Genomic DNA, 17868 nt, shown 5'->3' on the forward strand with positions numbered 1-17868 from the left:
AGGGTGACTTTTATTTGTTAGAAAAAAACGAATTTTCTCACACTGAGTGTGGTTTTCTCTGGATCTGGCTGATGTTGCTCCTGTTGGGATTAAATTCTGTAAAAGCTGTATTTTTATCAGTGGATTTCAAACCCTCAGCAGCTTGACCTATTCTTTTTCTGCTGCTGCTGCTGCAGAGTATTTCTCTTGCTGAAGGGAGTCATGCATATATAAATCCTTCAAGTGTGTGCAAGCCTCTTCAAAGTCTGCAGGGAGCTGGCACCCACTGGAAAACTGGTGGCTGGGGCTTCTTGACAATAATTTGAGTTTCTTTTTAAGGTGAAGCATCAGAACTTCTGTGTAGCTGTTCTGTGGCTGTTAGATCTCTTCCCTATCTGAGGGGCTTCATGCAGGGAACAGATGGGGACCTCCCCTCTGTCTTTTTCCAGAGCAGAAAGGGGAAATTGCTCAGTGTCAGATGAGAAAAATCTAGATTGATCTGTGTGTATTTGAGGAATTTTTCAGATCACACCAGCACAGGGGTCAGCAAGAGGATGGAGTTTTCCATCAGCAGCTGCTCTGGAGGTCTGGTGGCCAATCTTGGCTGGTCAGGATGGGAGGATTCCATGTGTAGCCTCTCCTGTGCCCTCAGACCCAGCACTTGCAGGTGTCAGATCAAACCTTCCTCTTTATTTCTTTGCTCCTGAGAAAGGGTGTTTCCCTCACATAAATTCTTGTGGTCATTTTGCTCTCCTGGCCAGGAAGGTTGTTTGACAGTGGAATTAGGATCTGGTTTATCCAGGGAGTGGGATCAAAGTGCTGCTGGCAGGTTAATACTGCAGGATCCTCTTTTCCCACCATTTTTTCACAGAGCACCTGTTCAGACTCCCCAGTTTGTGATCTGCTTCTTAAGTCACTTTACCTCGGCTGCTTCTCCACTTTCTTGGCACACATTTGCCCCTCTGCATGAGTTTAAAATCTGTTTCCAGTCCCACAGATGCTTCAGGGCCATCCTCTTGGTGGTTCCCAAGATCAGCCTGTTGACTGATCCAGAAAACCAGGTGGGAACATCTGTACAAATCTCCCAGAGCTGAGTGAAGATGTTTTCCAGCCTCAGCTTGCTAATACCAGTTACAGACTGGGCAGCATCCATGAAAGATGCTGGCTGTTCACCAGTCATGTTAAAGCTGTGCTTGGCAGCTCTGTCTCAGCCATTTCCAGGCTGCAGGTGATGGAATGAGCTCCAGGCTTCAGCCAGGCGTGTTTGCATGACTGTTTTTTCAGAATGGACATAGTGCATGAGCTGTGCCTAAGTGTGTGTCCCCTTGAACCAGTAAACATTGGCAGCAGCCTGTTCCCAGCTACCCCTGCTGTCTAGCCAAGATTAGATTATGTACTCCTGAGCTGACTACAAGGCTGCTTTCCTGCTTTCCAAGGCAATTTTACTTGACCAGCAGTTTTTCACAGTAAGTCTTGAGAATTAAGTTGTGTTCGACAGTCTGGAAAAACAGATTCAAGGATTTGGGCAGAGTGTGCCTGCTCTTCCCTTTGGAATTAAAATGCAATTTTACATGATTAGGTTGATTGGTATTGGCATGTTTAGAATCCTTTAGCTATACAACTTCAGTCTTGTTGCAGCTGCTGATTCATTCATTAGGTGTTACTTTTACCACTGTCTTTATTTCTAATTTAGTCACCAGTTGATGACCTCGAGCAGAACGTGTGCAGTACACAGTTAATTTTCTTGATGGTCATTTATCCACAAAGACTGGATGGAAGAGTTTATCCAAAGAGATGTTTTCCTGATGAACACACTCAGTGGTAGTGGAGTTATTCAAGCAGTGAAGCATGCTAGATTTTATGAATCTTAAAAATAGAGAAGAGGGAAGTGCAGCATCTGGAGTTACAACTGTGAGCTTCTGACTTGTGTAAGAGCACACACAGAGTGGATATGTGTAGTCAATAATGATTATTAACTTATTCCTCACAATTAGGTACTCTTCCCTTTTATGCCTCAGAAATTTTCCCTCTAACCATCTTATTTTTAATGCTGATTATTTCCTTGTCATTCTTTCTAGCCAATTAGCAATGCTGATTTCATCGTTCCTGTTGAAATTGATGGAACCATACATCAGGTAAGTGCTGTTTTTCCCTTCAGCATTGTGTCCTGAGTCCCAGAACGTTCTCTTCCTCCATTTGCTGCTTTACATCCAATAATTTCTCCTTTTGGAAAGCATGGAAGCTGTGTATTCTGGAATGCAGACTGGCATCCCTGTGTGGTTGGGTGGATTCTCTCTCTCAGGACTTCAATACTTGACTCTTTGTCAATTTTAAAACATTTTCAAACAGGAAATGATGTATGTGTGGGGTTTCAAACATTTCTGGGCCCAGAAAAAGCTGCTTGAACACTGAATTTTTCATTCAGTCCAACACAAATAGGGCATAAGTTGGCTTTAATATCTGTTGGTAGCTCATATGCTAAAGGTCATTTATATTTTATGGAAGTATAAAGGAAGAATAGACATTTATTCAATTTTTCTGGCAGTGTATGTTCAATTTCTATCCCCTTTTATTCCTGTAAGTAATTCAAGTTCCTCTGATAGGAGTTTATTATATACTTCGGCATATTTGAAAGGTGTGGACAAAACCATGAAGAGACTGATTTCTCTGTCTTACTCTTTAAGAACTTCACATAAGGCTCCAGGGAATGGTGTTGAGTAAAAGCAAAATGCCCATAATTTGAAAATCACTCCCCTCCATGTATCTTGGATTGGTGTCTTTAATCAGTAATCATTTCTGAAGGGTTGAATAAAATAAATTACAGTGCTGTTACTTTCCCTCTTCAGGCAGACATTGAAGTTCTTGCTGGAGATGAATTAAAAAGGTTAATGTGAAGTTGAGCCTTTCTGATACTTGAACTCTGTAAATTGTGTGAAACATCTTCTGTTGGGTGTTGGATATTACAGTTACTGAGGAGAAAACCTTTCCTAGATGTGATTTAACAGAAATTTTAAGTACTTTAAATTCTGAAATGTTGTTTATATGTTCTCTTCATGGATTATTTCTGCTTAGACAAAGAAGTTTGTGTATTTTAATCCTGTACTAATTGGTGGATCATAAAGTTAGTTCACAATTTTGTCTGATTTCCTGTGATAGAAACTCTCCATGTATCTGTCACTCTTAAAATGACTACTGAATATCAGTCAGTAGACTGAAATGTGCTTTAAAGTAATAGTTGTTTTGACAGTTTTTACACTGTGCCTGTTTTATGTAGAAAAAATCACTATCTAGGGTACTTCCACCTGTAATGTTCACCAGAGCTGATGTTTACAACATTTAAGTGATGTTTTGGGGGATTTGTGATTTTCAGTCCTGATTTGATGTGGGCTGTAGTTGTGTTTGGTGCTGTGGAACAGACAAATTCTTTCTCCTAAAACTTTGCAGAATGCTTTTGAAAGTGAATTTTTTAATGGCTTAGAGTTGTGATCAGGATGACATATTTACATTTGGAAACAAATCCCAGTAAAAGGCTTGGGCTTCATAGTCAAACATTTCAAAAACCTGTTGCTTTTCCATTCCCTGCTGCAAACTCTCAGATTATTCACCAAAAACGATGCAGTTTGGCACTTGGAGATGGCTTCATGTGGGGGAAGAGAGAAAACAGCAACAAAAAAACCCTCCAAACAAACAAAAACCCCACAACTGGGTCCAAAGGGAATGGATTTGTGCATCTCCTCCTCCTTTGACAGAGATGGTCAAGTGAAATTGGTCTTTGTGCTTTTCTGGAAACTCCCTGCATAATTTTCAAGGAAATTGCTTTACTCTTTGTATTTCAAGTTGTTAACCTCTAAAATAGGTAAATACCTCAGGCACGTTTGGATGGTAAAAATGAAGGTAATTGTAAGGGATTTGTGATCCTTGAAATGAAGGTGATTTGTGGGGCACACAGAATAGACAAAGCCTGTGCGTGTAATACCTCTTGTAATATTGCTGACATTCAGGAATCTTTTCTTTTTTGTTTTACACTGTGATAAAGGGCAGAAATGGATATTCTGTATGAGTCTGATGTTCATGAACACAGGCTATAGAGCTCTGACAACCTGTTCCCACTTCAAACCTGTAATTCTGTAGTCACTTAGAGCATGAATGAACTGATCTGAACAGTTTCTGTCATTTATCAGGATTTGTCATCTGTGTAATGCATGTCCATTTTCTTAAGCAGTTTATAAACTCCAGGATTTCACTGACATTGAGAAACATTTCCACCTGAGCCAAACAGGATATGGGAAATGTTAGAAGTGTAGGGAACCACACTGTCCATAGTGCATATCCCTGTTTTACCAGGGAACCTGGTACCTTCTCAGGCAGGAGGTTGACAGATTTTTATTGTCCTTGAGCTCTGCCTTAGGCAGAGCCCCAGTGGAAACAAACTGAGAAATACCATTTCAGAGGTGCCCATTCATAGAGAAACTTGAAATTGTATGAGATTGTTCAGATCTCATATACCAAAAAATACAAGTTGTGGGCAAATTGAATTGCTGTACTTGAAAGAGTTTTGAGATTGACTTATCTAACAAGTTTTTTCATGGTAAATGCTAGTTGGGTTTTGGGTTTTTTTTGCAGTTTAACAGAGATCTTAAAAAAATAATGTCTTCAGTTTGGGGAGTTTGTTTTCCCTTATATAATTTATAATCCAAAGGTCAGAAAGACTCTTGGGGTTTTTTTATAGGGAGGACAATTCATCATCTTTAAAGGGTGCTTGGGTAAACAAGCTTCACTAGATTAAAAAACAGCTTTTCTTAATATCCCTTCTCCCTTTCCCATCTTTCTTATTCCAGCCTAAATTACCTTATGCTTTGAAAGGATTTGTCATTTTATTTTAAGGAGGAAATAAATCAGGTGTGAAGGAAGCTCCCTCTCTTTCTGCTGTGGGTCTCTGGATGCCAGCAGAGTTTTGGGGCAGAATGCCTCGCTTTGTGCTGGGGGTGAAGCCCAAGGAGGGGGATTCTGCTGACCCTTCTGGCCACTTCTCTCCTTCCACTCTGGGTGAAAGGAAATCAGAGCTGGTCTCCTCCTCCTCCAAATTCCAGGGGAGAAGCTGTGGGAAATCCAGTGGAATGTGCTGGAGCTGCGAGGAGGCTGGGTGAGGATGGCAGTGGTGGCTGGAGGGAGATGTCCAACCCCTTTGGCACCTCGATTTAACTGCAGGAACAATCCTCTCCTCTGGACTCTGCTTCCCACTTACCAAGAGCAGAGTGACCACAGCCCCCAGACCAGAAACTGCATCAAATACAGCTTTAATCCCCAGTGGGGGAAGGTTTTTTAGGGAATGCCTGTCCTTCATCTTCCATCCAAATTGAATTCCAGTGGCTTTGTGCCTTTTCTATTGTTGCCCCAAGAATAATGAGGGCAGCCAGGAAGAGTTTGATTTGGTGTACCTTTGAATAGAATTTTTAAATATAATTTGTTTATTGAGTAAAACTAATTTTTAAGTGCCTGCCTGGGGCGAGGGGGGAGTTAATTCAATTAATTGCTTATTTTTAATTGTTGAAAGCAGAAGGAACATTTGGCATGTATACTTTGAAGACAATATTTTTTATATATTTATATATGTTTTATATATTTGAAGACAAAATTTGTTGTGATTTTTTTTTGTTTAATGATGGTGGGGGGGAAGTCTGTTTGAATAATAAATTTCCTTCCTGTAAAGCACAGAATTCACGGATTTTCTTGCAGAAGGCTGTGGCCTGGTTCAAGTAATCCAGGATAGGCTGTATCCATTCTAACTGGCCTATTCTTGGTTACTTGCACTGGGACACAGCCACAACTGTGTGACCCACGAGGGACACGTGGGATTTTCTGCTCACTGCTCAGAAGAGACATGAAACAGGAGATTACAGGAGCTGGAGTTGTCATGGGCAGATGTTTTGGTCATTGCTTGCAGATTTCCTCATTGTGAAGCTGGTTTTGGAAGGGAGTTCTGTGTGTCCTGTTAAATTGATTGAAAATGAGCTGGGTTTGCCTTTGGGTTTCACAAATACTGAGTCTCTGTAGGCTGAGGCTGCTTTGAGGTATAGAAAATTCATGTGGAAGTATGAAATGCTTGAAAACAATTAAAGATAATTGCTTGTGTTCTGCCATTAGCAGCTGTAAGAATCCTGTGGAAACATGCCTAGTGCCTGATTTGTACTTAAAATGTTGAGTAGGGTTCATTTTAAATAATAATAATAAAAAAGACTATATTCCTCTAAATTCTTGCTGTGATAAGGAAAAAATCAGTGAGCATACAATACAAAAAAGGATGGATTTTTTTTTATTTAATGCCCTGAAGACAGTATATAAATCTCAGAAAAATGCCAGGAGCCAGTTAGTCTAGAGATTTCAACTGAAGACATCAGGCAGTGGAGGAAAAAGCCAAGCCACAAATAACCATGCAGCATTGAGATTCAAGTCCAGCCACTAACAAAGTAAAGGGGAAAAATTTCCAAATGAGAAGGAAGAGGAGAAAAGAGCTGCACTGTCAGCTGAAGAAAGCTTTTTATGTGAAGTAAACCAAAGAGATTTTGTAGCCCAGGATACCAGTACATTTTGGAGTTGCTTCCAGACTCTAAGTAGGACTTCTCAAAGAAAACTTCAAGGAGAATAACTATCCAGAGTATTAAGATATTTTGCTCTGCCAAAATAAAAAAAAAATAAAAAAAAAAAATAGTGAAAAAAATGAACAAAAAAACCCAAACAAGGCAAAGGAATTGGGGCTTTTAACAGAGGGAAATAATTAAGGGGAAGATTTGGTGAGACTTCATCTTAAGAGATGACATTTATTATTAATTAGGCATTTAACACGAGAAGCAAATCTTTTGGCCAGATCCCAGTAGGGAAAGATTTAAGGCAAAGCAGCAGGAGAAACCCAAGTAGAGGAAGCTGTGAGTGCTCTGTGGTGGATCAGGAGCCCTAAACTGCAGAAGGGAGACCATCCAACAAAAATGCTGTGTATTCACAGCTAATCCTGAATTAGGTGCAGCATTAGGAGCCCTAAAAACAGCCAAAAGAGTGTTTATTGCAAGGACTGGCAGATGCAGCCCGAGCTGTGGCTCAGAGCTGCAGCTCTGGGTGATTTACTGTGTGCTTCTGATGCAGGAGGTGGGTTGTGTTGCAAGCAGCAAAGTTCAGATCCTTGGCAGGGAGTTTGTAATTACATTCCAAGTGGAAATACTTCACTGACAGGGGCAGAGATAGGGATGGGAAGCAAAGAGGAGACTTCTTCTGCTGAGGCTGGAAGCACTGGGCTTTAAATGGGAAATTGATATTAAATTGCAGGGCTTGCTCTCCAAGAATGATGTTAAGACTCTGAGGTTCCCCTTTTCTGCCCTCAGAAAAAGTGTAGGAATAAAACTTCAGGCTAAAGAATTGAGAACTTAATTATTAACTTGGATCCTGCTGTCTTTCCTCTCACATCTGGGAAGTTGGATACTCTCTGGATACCCAGATGCAGAGGGACTGCAGCTGTCTTTCTGTCTTAAAAAAAAATTCAGAGGTAGAATTTGGAGAGGAAGTACTACAGCACAACTTCATGTAGAAAAAATTAAATGAAAAATTAATTGCGTTGTTATAGGAGAGGAAATTACTTGGTTTATGCCTGGTGAAATACAGGAAACATTGCTGTAATTATCTGGAAAGAGATTGCTGTTGAAGTACATCTGTTAACTGTCTTTAATCCATAAAATGTCACAATTGTTTGATGGGTTAGGTGCTGCTATAGTTGTTAAAAAAAAAAATCTGTGTTATAAATTGTTATCTGTATCAAAGTTTGAATGTAATATTTCTGTGGCCAGAAATAGTTTAGATAAATTTCATAGAAATAACTTAAAAGAGATAAAGACTTCATGGTATGATCTGTATGCTACATAAAGGGGAAAATTAACATTTCTGCTTCAGTCATTAAGGTAGAGCTCCATCATATGTGTTTTAAAAAACCCTTTGCTTTCAAAATTAGGTTTTCAATTTCAATTACAGTTTCTTTTTTTCTTCTCTTGCTGAAGGCTTTAATTGTTACACTTGAGTTCAAGCTGCTCTTTCCATATTTTTCTCCTTCAGGCTTTTTCTTTGGGTACCTTGATACTTTTTTGATTTTTTTTTTTAGCTCTTATTAATAGGAATCTAGTAAAATACATACAATTAATCTAGTTTTACATATCAAAGAATGAAATTCCTGAAATAGCATCAGTCTTGCAGTTCCTCCTGAATTCAGCTCTATGCCAGACTTCCCCACTTGAAATTTCCAGTATTAGGGATTATTTGCCAAACAAAAGAAGATAAAATGCTGCCAATGTTTTCTCTCAAACTTTTAATCTAACTGCAAACAAGACAGATAAATATTTTTCAAGCAGACTCCCCTCTTCAGCTTCCCAGTATATTGTGAGCTGTTTCCAAGCTTTCTGAGTAGCAGTTTGCTTGTTTTGGTATCTTCTGTGAGCACAAAATCATCTTGTGTGCTCTGGAAGGGGAAGGCAGGGAGGTTTTAATATCTGCTAATCAGGTTGTTGACAGCAGGCAGCCAAGCCTGTGCTAAAGGGCTGCTGAGGGCAGGATGCTGAAGAGCAGAGAAATCCTGGGAATTTGTCATCTTTTGGCAAGGTCCCTCTTTAGAAGATGCTGTAGAACTTGGTCAGCAAATTTCAAACCCAGCGTTTTTAGACATTGTGCATGGTGCTGTGAAGATTTTTGGTGAGGAAAGTTCTGTGTAGAGCTGGAGGGCTTGATCACTCTCCATAATGAGTTATGGCTCTTGGCACCTGGGATTTCAGGAGTGAAAGAGTCAGCCACAGAAGGAAAACAGGTCCCTATTGTGCAATTCCTGCTGTCATAGGGGCTTCATCAGATTTATTCCTTCTGTGGAGCTCTGCAGCTTTCCAGCAGCAGGATGGGTTTGGTGGAGAGATCTGAATCCTCAGTTCTTGAGAAGCCCTCCTGTCTCCCTGTGCCTCCAGTGAGATTTTTCGAGGAGCACTGCTCCTGCTGATGCTCGGTGTTTGCAGATGCAGAATCAGCAGGGGCTTGGCAGCCCGTGCCTGCCAATCTCTCATTATGGGATCTCTACTTTTATCTTGCATACTTTTCTTTTCCCCCAGCATTTCATTTGAGCTGCTTCCCTGTTAACTTTTGTTTCAAGTGCTGGGATTGCAGGAGTGGTTTTGGGTTTTTTTTCTTTTCTTTCCTTGAGCACCATCTGACCTAAATGCTGTTATCATTCCAGGTTTATGTATTGAAACGACCACATGTGGACGAGTTTCTTCAGAGGATGGGAGAGCTCTTTGAATGTGTACTCTTCACAGCCAGTCTAGCCAAGGTTTGTTCTTGCCTTCATCTCTTTAACCCTTCTGGTGCTGGTCAGTGGACTTTTGGTTGGGTTTTCTATGGATAATTATTTCCACAGTTGGTACTATCTTAATTTTTCCCCTTCTTTTCTGCTTCTTTGTCTGACAGTGTGTACTTTGTCTGCTAGTGTGTGGGTAAGTGTTTCCATGGTAACACCATCACATATGGGCTTGTCTCATAATGTAGCCTCCATGCATTGCTCATGATGCCAATATGAAAGGCTCACAAGTTACCATGGTTATAGTGAGAAATTAGAACAAATAGCGTGCGAGTGAAGCAGCACATTAAAGCTGGGCATGAAATAAAGCACCAAATTAAACCCTGTCCACACCATCAACCAGTGACTCAGAAACTCACTGGAAATTGGGAACCATTGGGTTCTTGTTCTGTCGAGGTGCAATTGCAACCTGGAGTTAGAAAATGAGGCCTTTTTGCAAAGCTTGAAACGTCCCCAGGAATATTTTGTGCCCTCTGGTTCTGCAGTAGCAGTAGTGGCTTGTAGGTAGATTTTGTGGTAGATGTTACAGTAGTAGACTGATCTGGAATTCTTCACTTCCTTCAGTGTATTGTATTTGTGGTGTCTTGTTTGTAAAATGATATTGGTGATTTCTAAATAATGCTCTAGAATGGCAAGCTTTTGCTCCAGCCTAGTGTAGAGATGGTGGAAGGGGACAGGACCCTGATCTTCTATAAAGCCTTTTTCCCTGCATTCTCTTTACCACTTTACTGTTCAGTCATGTTGAAAAAATCCTAGATACTGCCCCAATTTCATCCTGAAATTATGTGCTTTATTTCATAATCAAAAGATGATTGATTTCAACATCAGGTTTTTTTTCTCGGTTTAAAATACAGGAAAATGGTAACTCCTGTTGTGCAATAATAAGATATAATTACCATTTTCAAGTATGTGGTTATTCATGTTTGAGTTCATTTGGATACTTCTTCTTGGTCAGTTTATGTAAATTGTTGGATTCTAAGCTGTGCCTCACTTAAAGTATCATCTTATGTAAAAAATGAGAATTTCCCTGGTATTGTACATGAGTATTTTTATTAATAACATCTTTAGCTGATATTTTTTGGCCCTAATTATGCAATTTGATAAACTTAAGAGTCTTGCTGACCCAGTTGCTCCAAGGGCATCATTTGGCAGAGCCACGTCAGGCTCAGATTTGTTCAGTGCAGTTTATCTTCAGAGGCACATGGAAACAAATCAGCTGGGGAAAAGCTTCATATTGATTTTCTATTAGCATTGGCTGGTTTTATGGTAATGGTAGGTGAGATCTCTGGATCCATCAACTTCTGGAGAACTCTCAGGGTAACTCTGTTGGCCCTGAGAATAAAATCTAATCAATAAATCACAGAAAACATTTAGAGTGCAAGTTGGCCTTCTCTAGAAAGGTAATTGTCCTACTTCTGCTTTATCTCTTTATTAATCACTTCAGGTTTGCAGGCAAGTGAGTTAATTAACAAGGAGCAGGGAAGAAAATGGAGAAAAAGGGCATTTTATCTGAAATTATTTCATGTCTCTTCTTTGGCTCTGTGAATCAGCCTCACCTGCACGTTGCTAACTCGATGTTTCTGACTTCTGTTTTTAAGTATGCAGACCCAGTAGCTGACTTACTGGATCGCTGGGGTGTGTTCAGGGCAAGGCTCTTTAGAGAATCCTGTGTTTTCCACCGAGGGAATTACGTGAAGGATCTGAGTCGACTGGGCCGTGAGCTGAGTAAAGTTATTATAGTAGATAATTCTCCTGCATCTTACATCTTCCATCCTGAAAATGCAGTAAGTATCCAGAGCACTCGGGCGTGACTGCATCTCCCTGGCCCTTGCCCAGGGTTTGTGATTCAGAAAATAGACTTTTCAGAGCGCTGGTTTGTGTCAGATTTGATGTTTTCTTAGGCTGCAGGTGGGTTCTGGGGTTCAGTGCCAAGTGCTGAAGGACAAACTGATCCTGACAGGGTGTCACAGCCGTGAGCGCTCGTGTGCGCGGAGCTGTGGCTGCGGGCTCCAGGTCCAGCAGTTCTGACAATCACCAAGTGGTGTGGAACCTGAAAAACCAACCTAGCTCTGAGAAACAAAGCTGCCTTCAGCACAGATTCAGTTCTTTGGAGTAGTGATTACAGAAAGAATGGCTTGCCTGAGCTTCTTTAGGTGCTCCCATCTTTTTTTATTGTGTGAATAATATTTTATTAGGCAAGGTAATTAATGCTTTACTGGTTGCTACTGAGATATGCATTTGTGGGTAAGGGAAAGAAAAAAATATCAAAATCCTGTTGTGTTGTTCAGGCTCCTCTATCAATTATTTCTGTCATAACTCCATAATTAGAGCTGTTAGTCAACAGGTTCATCAAGGTTTAGTAGTAAGGATAAAGAGCAGGCAGCAGTTCTGTGGGGGAGAGCAATGAGGAGCAGTGTGCATTTCCCTGTGTGTTTGTGTTAGCTCCAGGAGCTCTGGGGTGCTCCATCCATGGCTGCAGCCACTGCAGCTGCTCACATCTGCTTTAGCTGCCAGAGGAGGAGCTGGAACTCTCAGATCTGCTGACTTTTAGACAACCAGGCTGTGCACTGTTTGCTTTGATGTTTTTAGGCTGCCTTCTTTGTGAACTGCTAAAATCTTTTATTAAGAGCACTGCTTTGCATAGTCCTGCCTCTCCAGAATAGCTGTTTTGTTTTGTTTTGGTTTTTGGTTTTTTTGGTTGTTTTTTTTTTTTTGTAACATGAGCTATTTATCTTCCAGCAGTCAGCTTTCAAGTTCAGATCCTAATATTGTGATGCCCTAAGTGATGTGGTGAAAACATTTTTCTGGTTGGTGCCACACATGGCTTAAAGCTGCCATTTATAATAATCAGGACCTGTAGCTCTAATTTATGTTCATGGTTAAAATTAAAAACCCAATCCAAGATCATCATTTGGTATCTCGGAAATCAGTGCCAAGAAAATAATGAGCTGTAGAAATTTGGGAGATGAAATGAAGGGCCTTGTCAGAGTAGTTTAATCATGTATAGAAAAGTGCTGCTGGCTGACTGATACTCGAGTCTCTGCAGAAACCAGAGCTTGTAACAAGATCCAAGATAGTCTTGAAAAGACCTCAGTGTGCTCCCGTAGTGAAGATACACAGAGCACCTTCCCCAAATCCAGCCTACATATTTCACAAGGGTTATTATATGTGTTGTTTGCTGAACCCACTCATTAGATCTAACATTTGAACCTGAACAGTGTTCTGCTCTTGCACTTAACAACCAAACTCCAAACCCCATGCTGGAAGGGGCTGTTGCTGCCTGCCTGTGCCTGGTGACTCACCCTGATAATTCTTAGAGAAAAAAAAAATTAAGAAAAAAAAAATAAAAAATTGCCTGTAAATAAAGTGTCAGTGCAGCTTCATAACCTGTGTCTGCCTTCCAGTCTGTTCTGGATACCAAGCAGACAAAGCAAGGAGAGCTGCCCAGTGTGGGGTTGTGTGTGTCTCCTGGACATGCAGGTGAAGGTCAGCTGTCCTGCTTGGGCTTGGACCTGCTGCTCCACCTGATTGGTGATGAGCAGCTAATTGCCATGATGATTACAGCATGGTGATGATGATTACAGAACACCTACCCAGACAAAACTCAGGTGTCTTTTCCATCATGAAGGCCTCTCAGTGTTTGTTGGTTGCTTTGTTTCAGGTGCCTGTGCAGTCCTGGTTTGATGACATGACAGACACAGAGCTGCTAGATCTTATTCCTTTCTTTGAAGGACTAAGCAAAGAGGAAGAAGTTTACAGTATGCTTCATAAACTCTGCAACAGGTAGCCCTTAACTCTGACTGACTCCTGCTCCTAGATTGCAGTTGCTAGAGGCTGTCTCCATCTCTTTCAGCTCTTTCAAGTGTAAGCTTTGGGGAGGTCACCCCTGTCAGAAGTGCTACTCTTGATCTTCCTGTTACATTGGACACGAAGGACAATCATGAGTGATGCTATTAAGCCTTCAGAAGCCTGACTCCTAAGGTCATGTGTTCAGACTACTTTTTTAAAGGAAAAAAAAAAAAAAAAAAAAAAAGAAGCTATTTTAAATGGGACTCTTTTAATTAATTTCATAAATGGACATCTTTTACTGGATCAGCTTTTCTTAAAACATGCCAAAAAAAGAAGCTTGTATTTCAGCAGTTGAATTTCTCTCCCTTTCTTCCCCTCCCACTATGCAGACAATTTTACCCCCCTGCTTAGAGCAGTTGACCTGACTCTGAATTTTTTCTTACAGAATGAAGTGCCTTTTTGAATGTTATTTTAAGATAAAAATTCATTTTTGTATAAGACGTATTTCCAGACATCTTTTAGTCTTGTATTGTCTAAATGCTTTAAAAGGAAAAAGGAAAAAAAAAAAAATTTATAGAGCACTGTAATATATAACAAAGGAAAAAGTTGAAACCAAGATGCTGGGTTCCTGTCTCCACGATGACATTGAGTTGTGTTACACTTTGTCATGCTCAGAAGGTTCAGGCGTTCGTGGGAGAGGTGAATTGGGGTCACTAACGTGTTTCACTGATGAGGATTTTGGGCACAGTTTTAAAACATATCTGCAGTTGTTTATTTAGGGGAGTGATGGAGTTGAGGAAATGAGGTGGCTGATAGACCTAAAGCACCTTTAATTCCAGACAGATGAAGTTCTGCTGTCTCTGCTTACGCACAACTGCCATGCCTCTTCTTTTTTGGAAAACCTTTATCTTGGGAGAACAGCGAGGAGATCTATTTATTAGTTTAACATTCTTTTCTCAAAACAACCCAACTGGGTAAGCTGGATCTATATTGAGCTGTTTGGAGTACTTTTTTCTTTAAATTGCTGCTACTGTATACTCACCAAATGGAGTTGACCATCGGCTGTTATACTGTTTTTGCCACTGTGCCTGTGCTATGAGACATTTTCTGTAAGCTGCAAACTTGGGCAATAAATAAAATGCAGGCTTCATAACCCACCCCCCTGGATTAATCCACTGGTATCTGATATACCAGAGAACCCAGTTAAAGGTGACCTGTAAAGGAATTTTTTTATTTTTTTTTTAATTAAGATGAAGCCCTCTCCTTTCTTTGCTACATGAAAATGCAGGAAGTATTTTGCCCACACCTTTGATTTGTGTTTCTTTTTCCCCAAGGTGTAAGGTGCAGATTAGGAGCTGTGTCAAGTCTTGCTGGAAGGGCAGAAGTTACTAGCCTAGACTAAAATTGGTCCTCTGGATTTGGAGTTGAGTTAGACTCATCTCTGAATCTGAGAGCCTGCTTAACATCTTCTGCAGTGCCATAGGTACCTTTTCAGATGAATGATTTTTAAATACTTTATGCCTTTAGAGAACAAGGCACATATTTTTTTCCCCCCCCTGCTTTCCAGTGTCACCTTTCAGTTATTTCAGTCCACAGCAGAAATCTGCAAACACAAAAAGTGCAGCTGCATTTGGCTGTCATCAGAGAAGACTAAATGGACTATTTGGTGCTTCTAATTAGCCTTGTGCTAAATTCTGAATTGTAGACCCCCTTTGCCTTTTCTCTTTTCCTCGAAAAGTCCCGATGACTTGGGGAAAGAACCAAAATTCCTTAGTGATGGACTTGGGGCTTGTGATCCTTGTCTCAAGAGCGTTGGTGAAGCAGCTTAACAAATCCATCCCAGAGGGGCAGGCCAGTCTGCACAGGCAGTGAGTGGGTGGTGGTGGGTGCAGGATCAACCTGAGCCCCCCCTGCAGTGCAGCTGTGCTCCAGCTGTGCTCCAGCTGTGCTCCAGCTGTGCTCCAGCTGTGCTCCAGCTGTGGCTGGGCCCAGGGGGTGCTGGAGGCAGTCCCATCACACCCGTGAGTCTGTAGGGCAGCACCCTTTTGTTTCTTAACCAGCTGGCATCACCTTAGTACTGTATAAATCTGTGCCACAACAAAAAGATAAACTGTCAAGTTTAAAAATTTAAAAAAAAAAAAAACATAAACAAAGCCTACTTTGTTTAAAAATATAACAAAAAAAACAAACAAAAAAAAGGACGTATGGATTCTGGTTAGTCCATTAACGTTTACTTTCAGTTTAAGATGGTTTAATTTTGTATTTGACTCCAGAGTAACGAAACTGTAAGCTGCCAAAAAAAAGAAAAAAGATAAAAAAAGTTGTTCTCTGAGCAGTATTTTCAACTGTGCCTGTGGCCCCTGGGCCCCAGTGCAGTTTGCAGGGAAGTATTCAGGTTGTAGTTAGTCTTGCAGGTATGAGAGGAATGGCTGAAGAAATTCAAAGACTTTTTCTCGTTAGCATTAGACCAAACAATCAGACAGTGAGTAAATAAGCCACGAGACAGGGCCGTGTGACAGTTGTGACCTGTTGGACGTGAGACAAACCATTGTCACCCTTTTGCATCTCTGGAAGCAGCGATTTCATGAACCAGTTGCCTTAAGTCTGTGAATGAATGTTGATTATATTATTAAAGTGTCTTGTATTGTTTTCAAATCCACATAGAATGGACAACTGAACTTCTGCACCAGCCTCTGGAGGAACGGTTCTGATGTTTGCTTTCTGATTGTTCTGTACAACCACACTTGGACTGTATTATTTTGGCTCTTAAAACCCCCAAATTTTAAAAAAGCCCAACTTACTGTAACTTAGTACAGCATTAAAATGACAATACAAAGACAAAAAAAAAACTTAGCACAGCTTTGATCTCTGTTAGTATTAAGAGTATTTTCTATAAGTTCTGATCAGTTCTATTTTTTTAACCCACCCAACTTGTATGGAAATAAAACTCAGAGTGCTCTGCAATCAGGTTTGGACTCCCCTGGGTATTCAGATTTGGCCAAAGGGATCAAACTGTCACAGTTGTTTATTTTGACACGATCATCATACTTGAAATTTCAAGAGTTGAGTTTGTGTGGATATATATACACTATATATTTAGAGTTTCTAGATTCTAAAAAAGCAATAGAGTTCTGTCCATAAAGTCAGAGAACGAGTGGAATGTTTGTAAAATTCGCAATACGGGTATTTGATTGTATTTTAAATACGAGATTTAAAAAAAAAATTAAAAAAAAAATTCAAATAGGAAAAAAAAAAACCCCAAACCTACAACTTGTTTCCTAAATCTCTTGCGTATTTTGAAGTGCAGTTACTGCATGCAGGTCACCAGGGCTGTTATAAACCCTGGGTTTCAATTCTGTTTCTGGATATTATATAAATATTAAAAAAGTCTTTTCCCAGTTGGTCATTCTAAAGAGATGCTGCCTGGCCTGAAGTTCTGTTGTCCTTTTTATGTTGGGTTAAAAAACGTTTTTTTGCCTGTATGGGTATTTTTAAATTAAGCTGAAAGGCAGAATGCCTTAGACCCTTGAAACTCCAACGGGAGCGTTAACAGTGAAATTGCCATTTGTAACCTTAGGGCTGTGCTCAGAACCCTTGCTCACACCAGGAAGCGTGGCAGGCTGGGCATGGGGAGATGGTGGCAAATGTACAATATTGCTGTGTTCATTTAGGTAGCTTTGGAAGAATAATTTTGTCTCTTTGTTTCGCCCTTTTGATCTTTATTAAAACAGCAAAAAAGTTACGCGTGGAAGAAACTCAACACCTGGAGACGTTTTGGTTGTCAGTGTACGCAATCACTTTTCTTACAGCATGATTTTGATTAGACTGGTTGGGGACAATAAAGTATCTAAATGACACTGGTGTGTGCTGATGTTGCAGCTTTTGAAATTTCAGTGTGTAAAAAAAAAAACAAGAAAAAGAATCTGTAGCTCTGTGACTTCCGAAGGCATTAACCCTCTGTTGGACAGATTGTTTTTAACCTAATAAACCACAGTTCCGCACAGCCCTATTTGTAAAACAAAAACAAGTTTGTGCCTCTGATTCCAAGGTGCTGTGATGTTTTTTTTGCCTTTGTGGGGTGAGGAGGGGCGGGTGAGACTGGCGTGGGACAATTGCTTCAAAATCTCTGGGCTAACTATGCAAAACCAGCTGTCAGTTTTCTGTTTCACATGATGTTGTAAAATCCCAGCTGACTCTCTCTTATTTCTTGTTAAAGATCTGTTGGGAGCTCCTCAACAGAGGAGTAAGCAATGGAAATGTTTCTTTCTTTCTTTCCTTTTTCTTCCTTTTTTTTTTTTTTTTTTTTTTTGTTCCTTATGATGGAGCTGTTTACACTTTGATGCAATGAACAATCCAGCAATACTTGAGAAACACTACAGATACCATATGAGTGTTTGCAGGAGAGGGGAGTGTTGTCAATCAGGTATTGAATGGTTTCTTTACTGTCACAAATAAAAAATTTTAACAATATAGTCACTTGTGCATGTAATACTTCTCTGGGAAAAAGCATTTCTGCAGTAACAGGCAGGGACTTCACTCCTGCTAATGCACATCCGTGGTAGAGGGTAAAATCACCCATCTCTGTCCTTCCCTCCTCCCCCTCTCCTTTCTCCATCACGTGCAGGACTCCTCAGTGGCTGCCCTGGCACCTGCTTGTGCAAACAGAGCTGATGAACTACTGATGAACTCTGCTAAATAAATTGGTGGCGACTCTTGCAGATGTTCCA

The 17868-nt window shown here is 40.4% G+C and overlaps 1 protein-coding gene across 11 annotated transcripts in view; it reads left to right on the forward strand.

Moving 5' to 3' along the window:
• CTDSPL (CTD small phosphatase like) overlaps positions 1–17613 on the forward strand; it is a 79612-nt gene extending 61999 nt beyond the window's left edge. For all 11 annotated transcript variants that reach the window (XM_015618143.2, XM_015618147.2, XM_033520067.1 and 8 more), the window contains 4 exons: positions 2058–2114; positions 9233–9325; positions 10951–11136; positions 13014–17613. In XM_015618143.2, coding sequence (XP_015473629.1) covers positions 2058–2114; positions 9233–9325; positions 10951–11136; positions 13014–13139 — 462 coding nt within the window. In that variant the 3' untranslated portion in view covers positions 13140–17613. The remainder of the gene's footprint in view (positions 1–2057; positions 2115–9232; positions 9326–10950; positions 11137–13013) is intronic.
• The last annotated feature ends 255 nt before the right edge of the window (positions 17614–17868 follow it).

Source organism: Parus major, chromosome 2, assembly GCF_001522545.3.
Source record: "Parus major isolate Abel chromosome 2, Parus_major1.1, whole genome shotgun sequence".
Classification (NCBI taxonomy): domain Eukaryota; kingdom Metazoa; phylum Chordata; class Aves; order Passeriformes; family Paridae; genus Parus; species Parus major.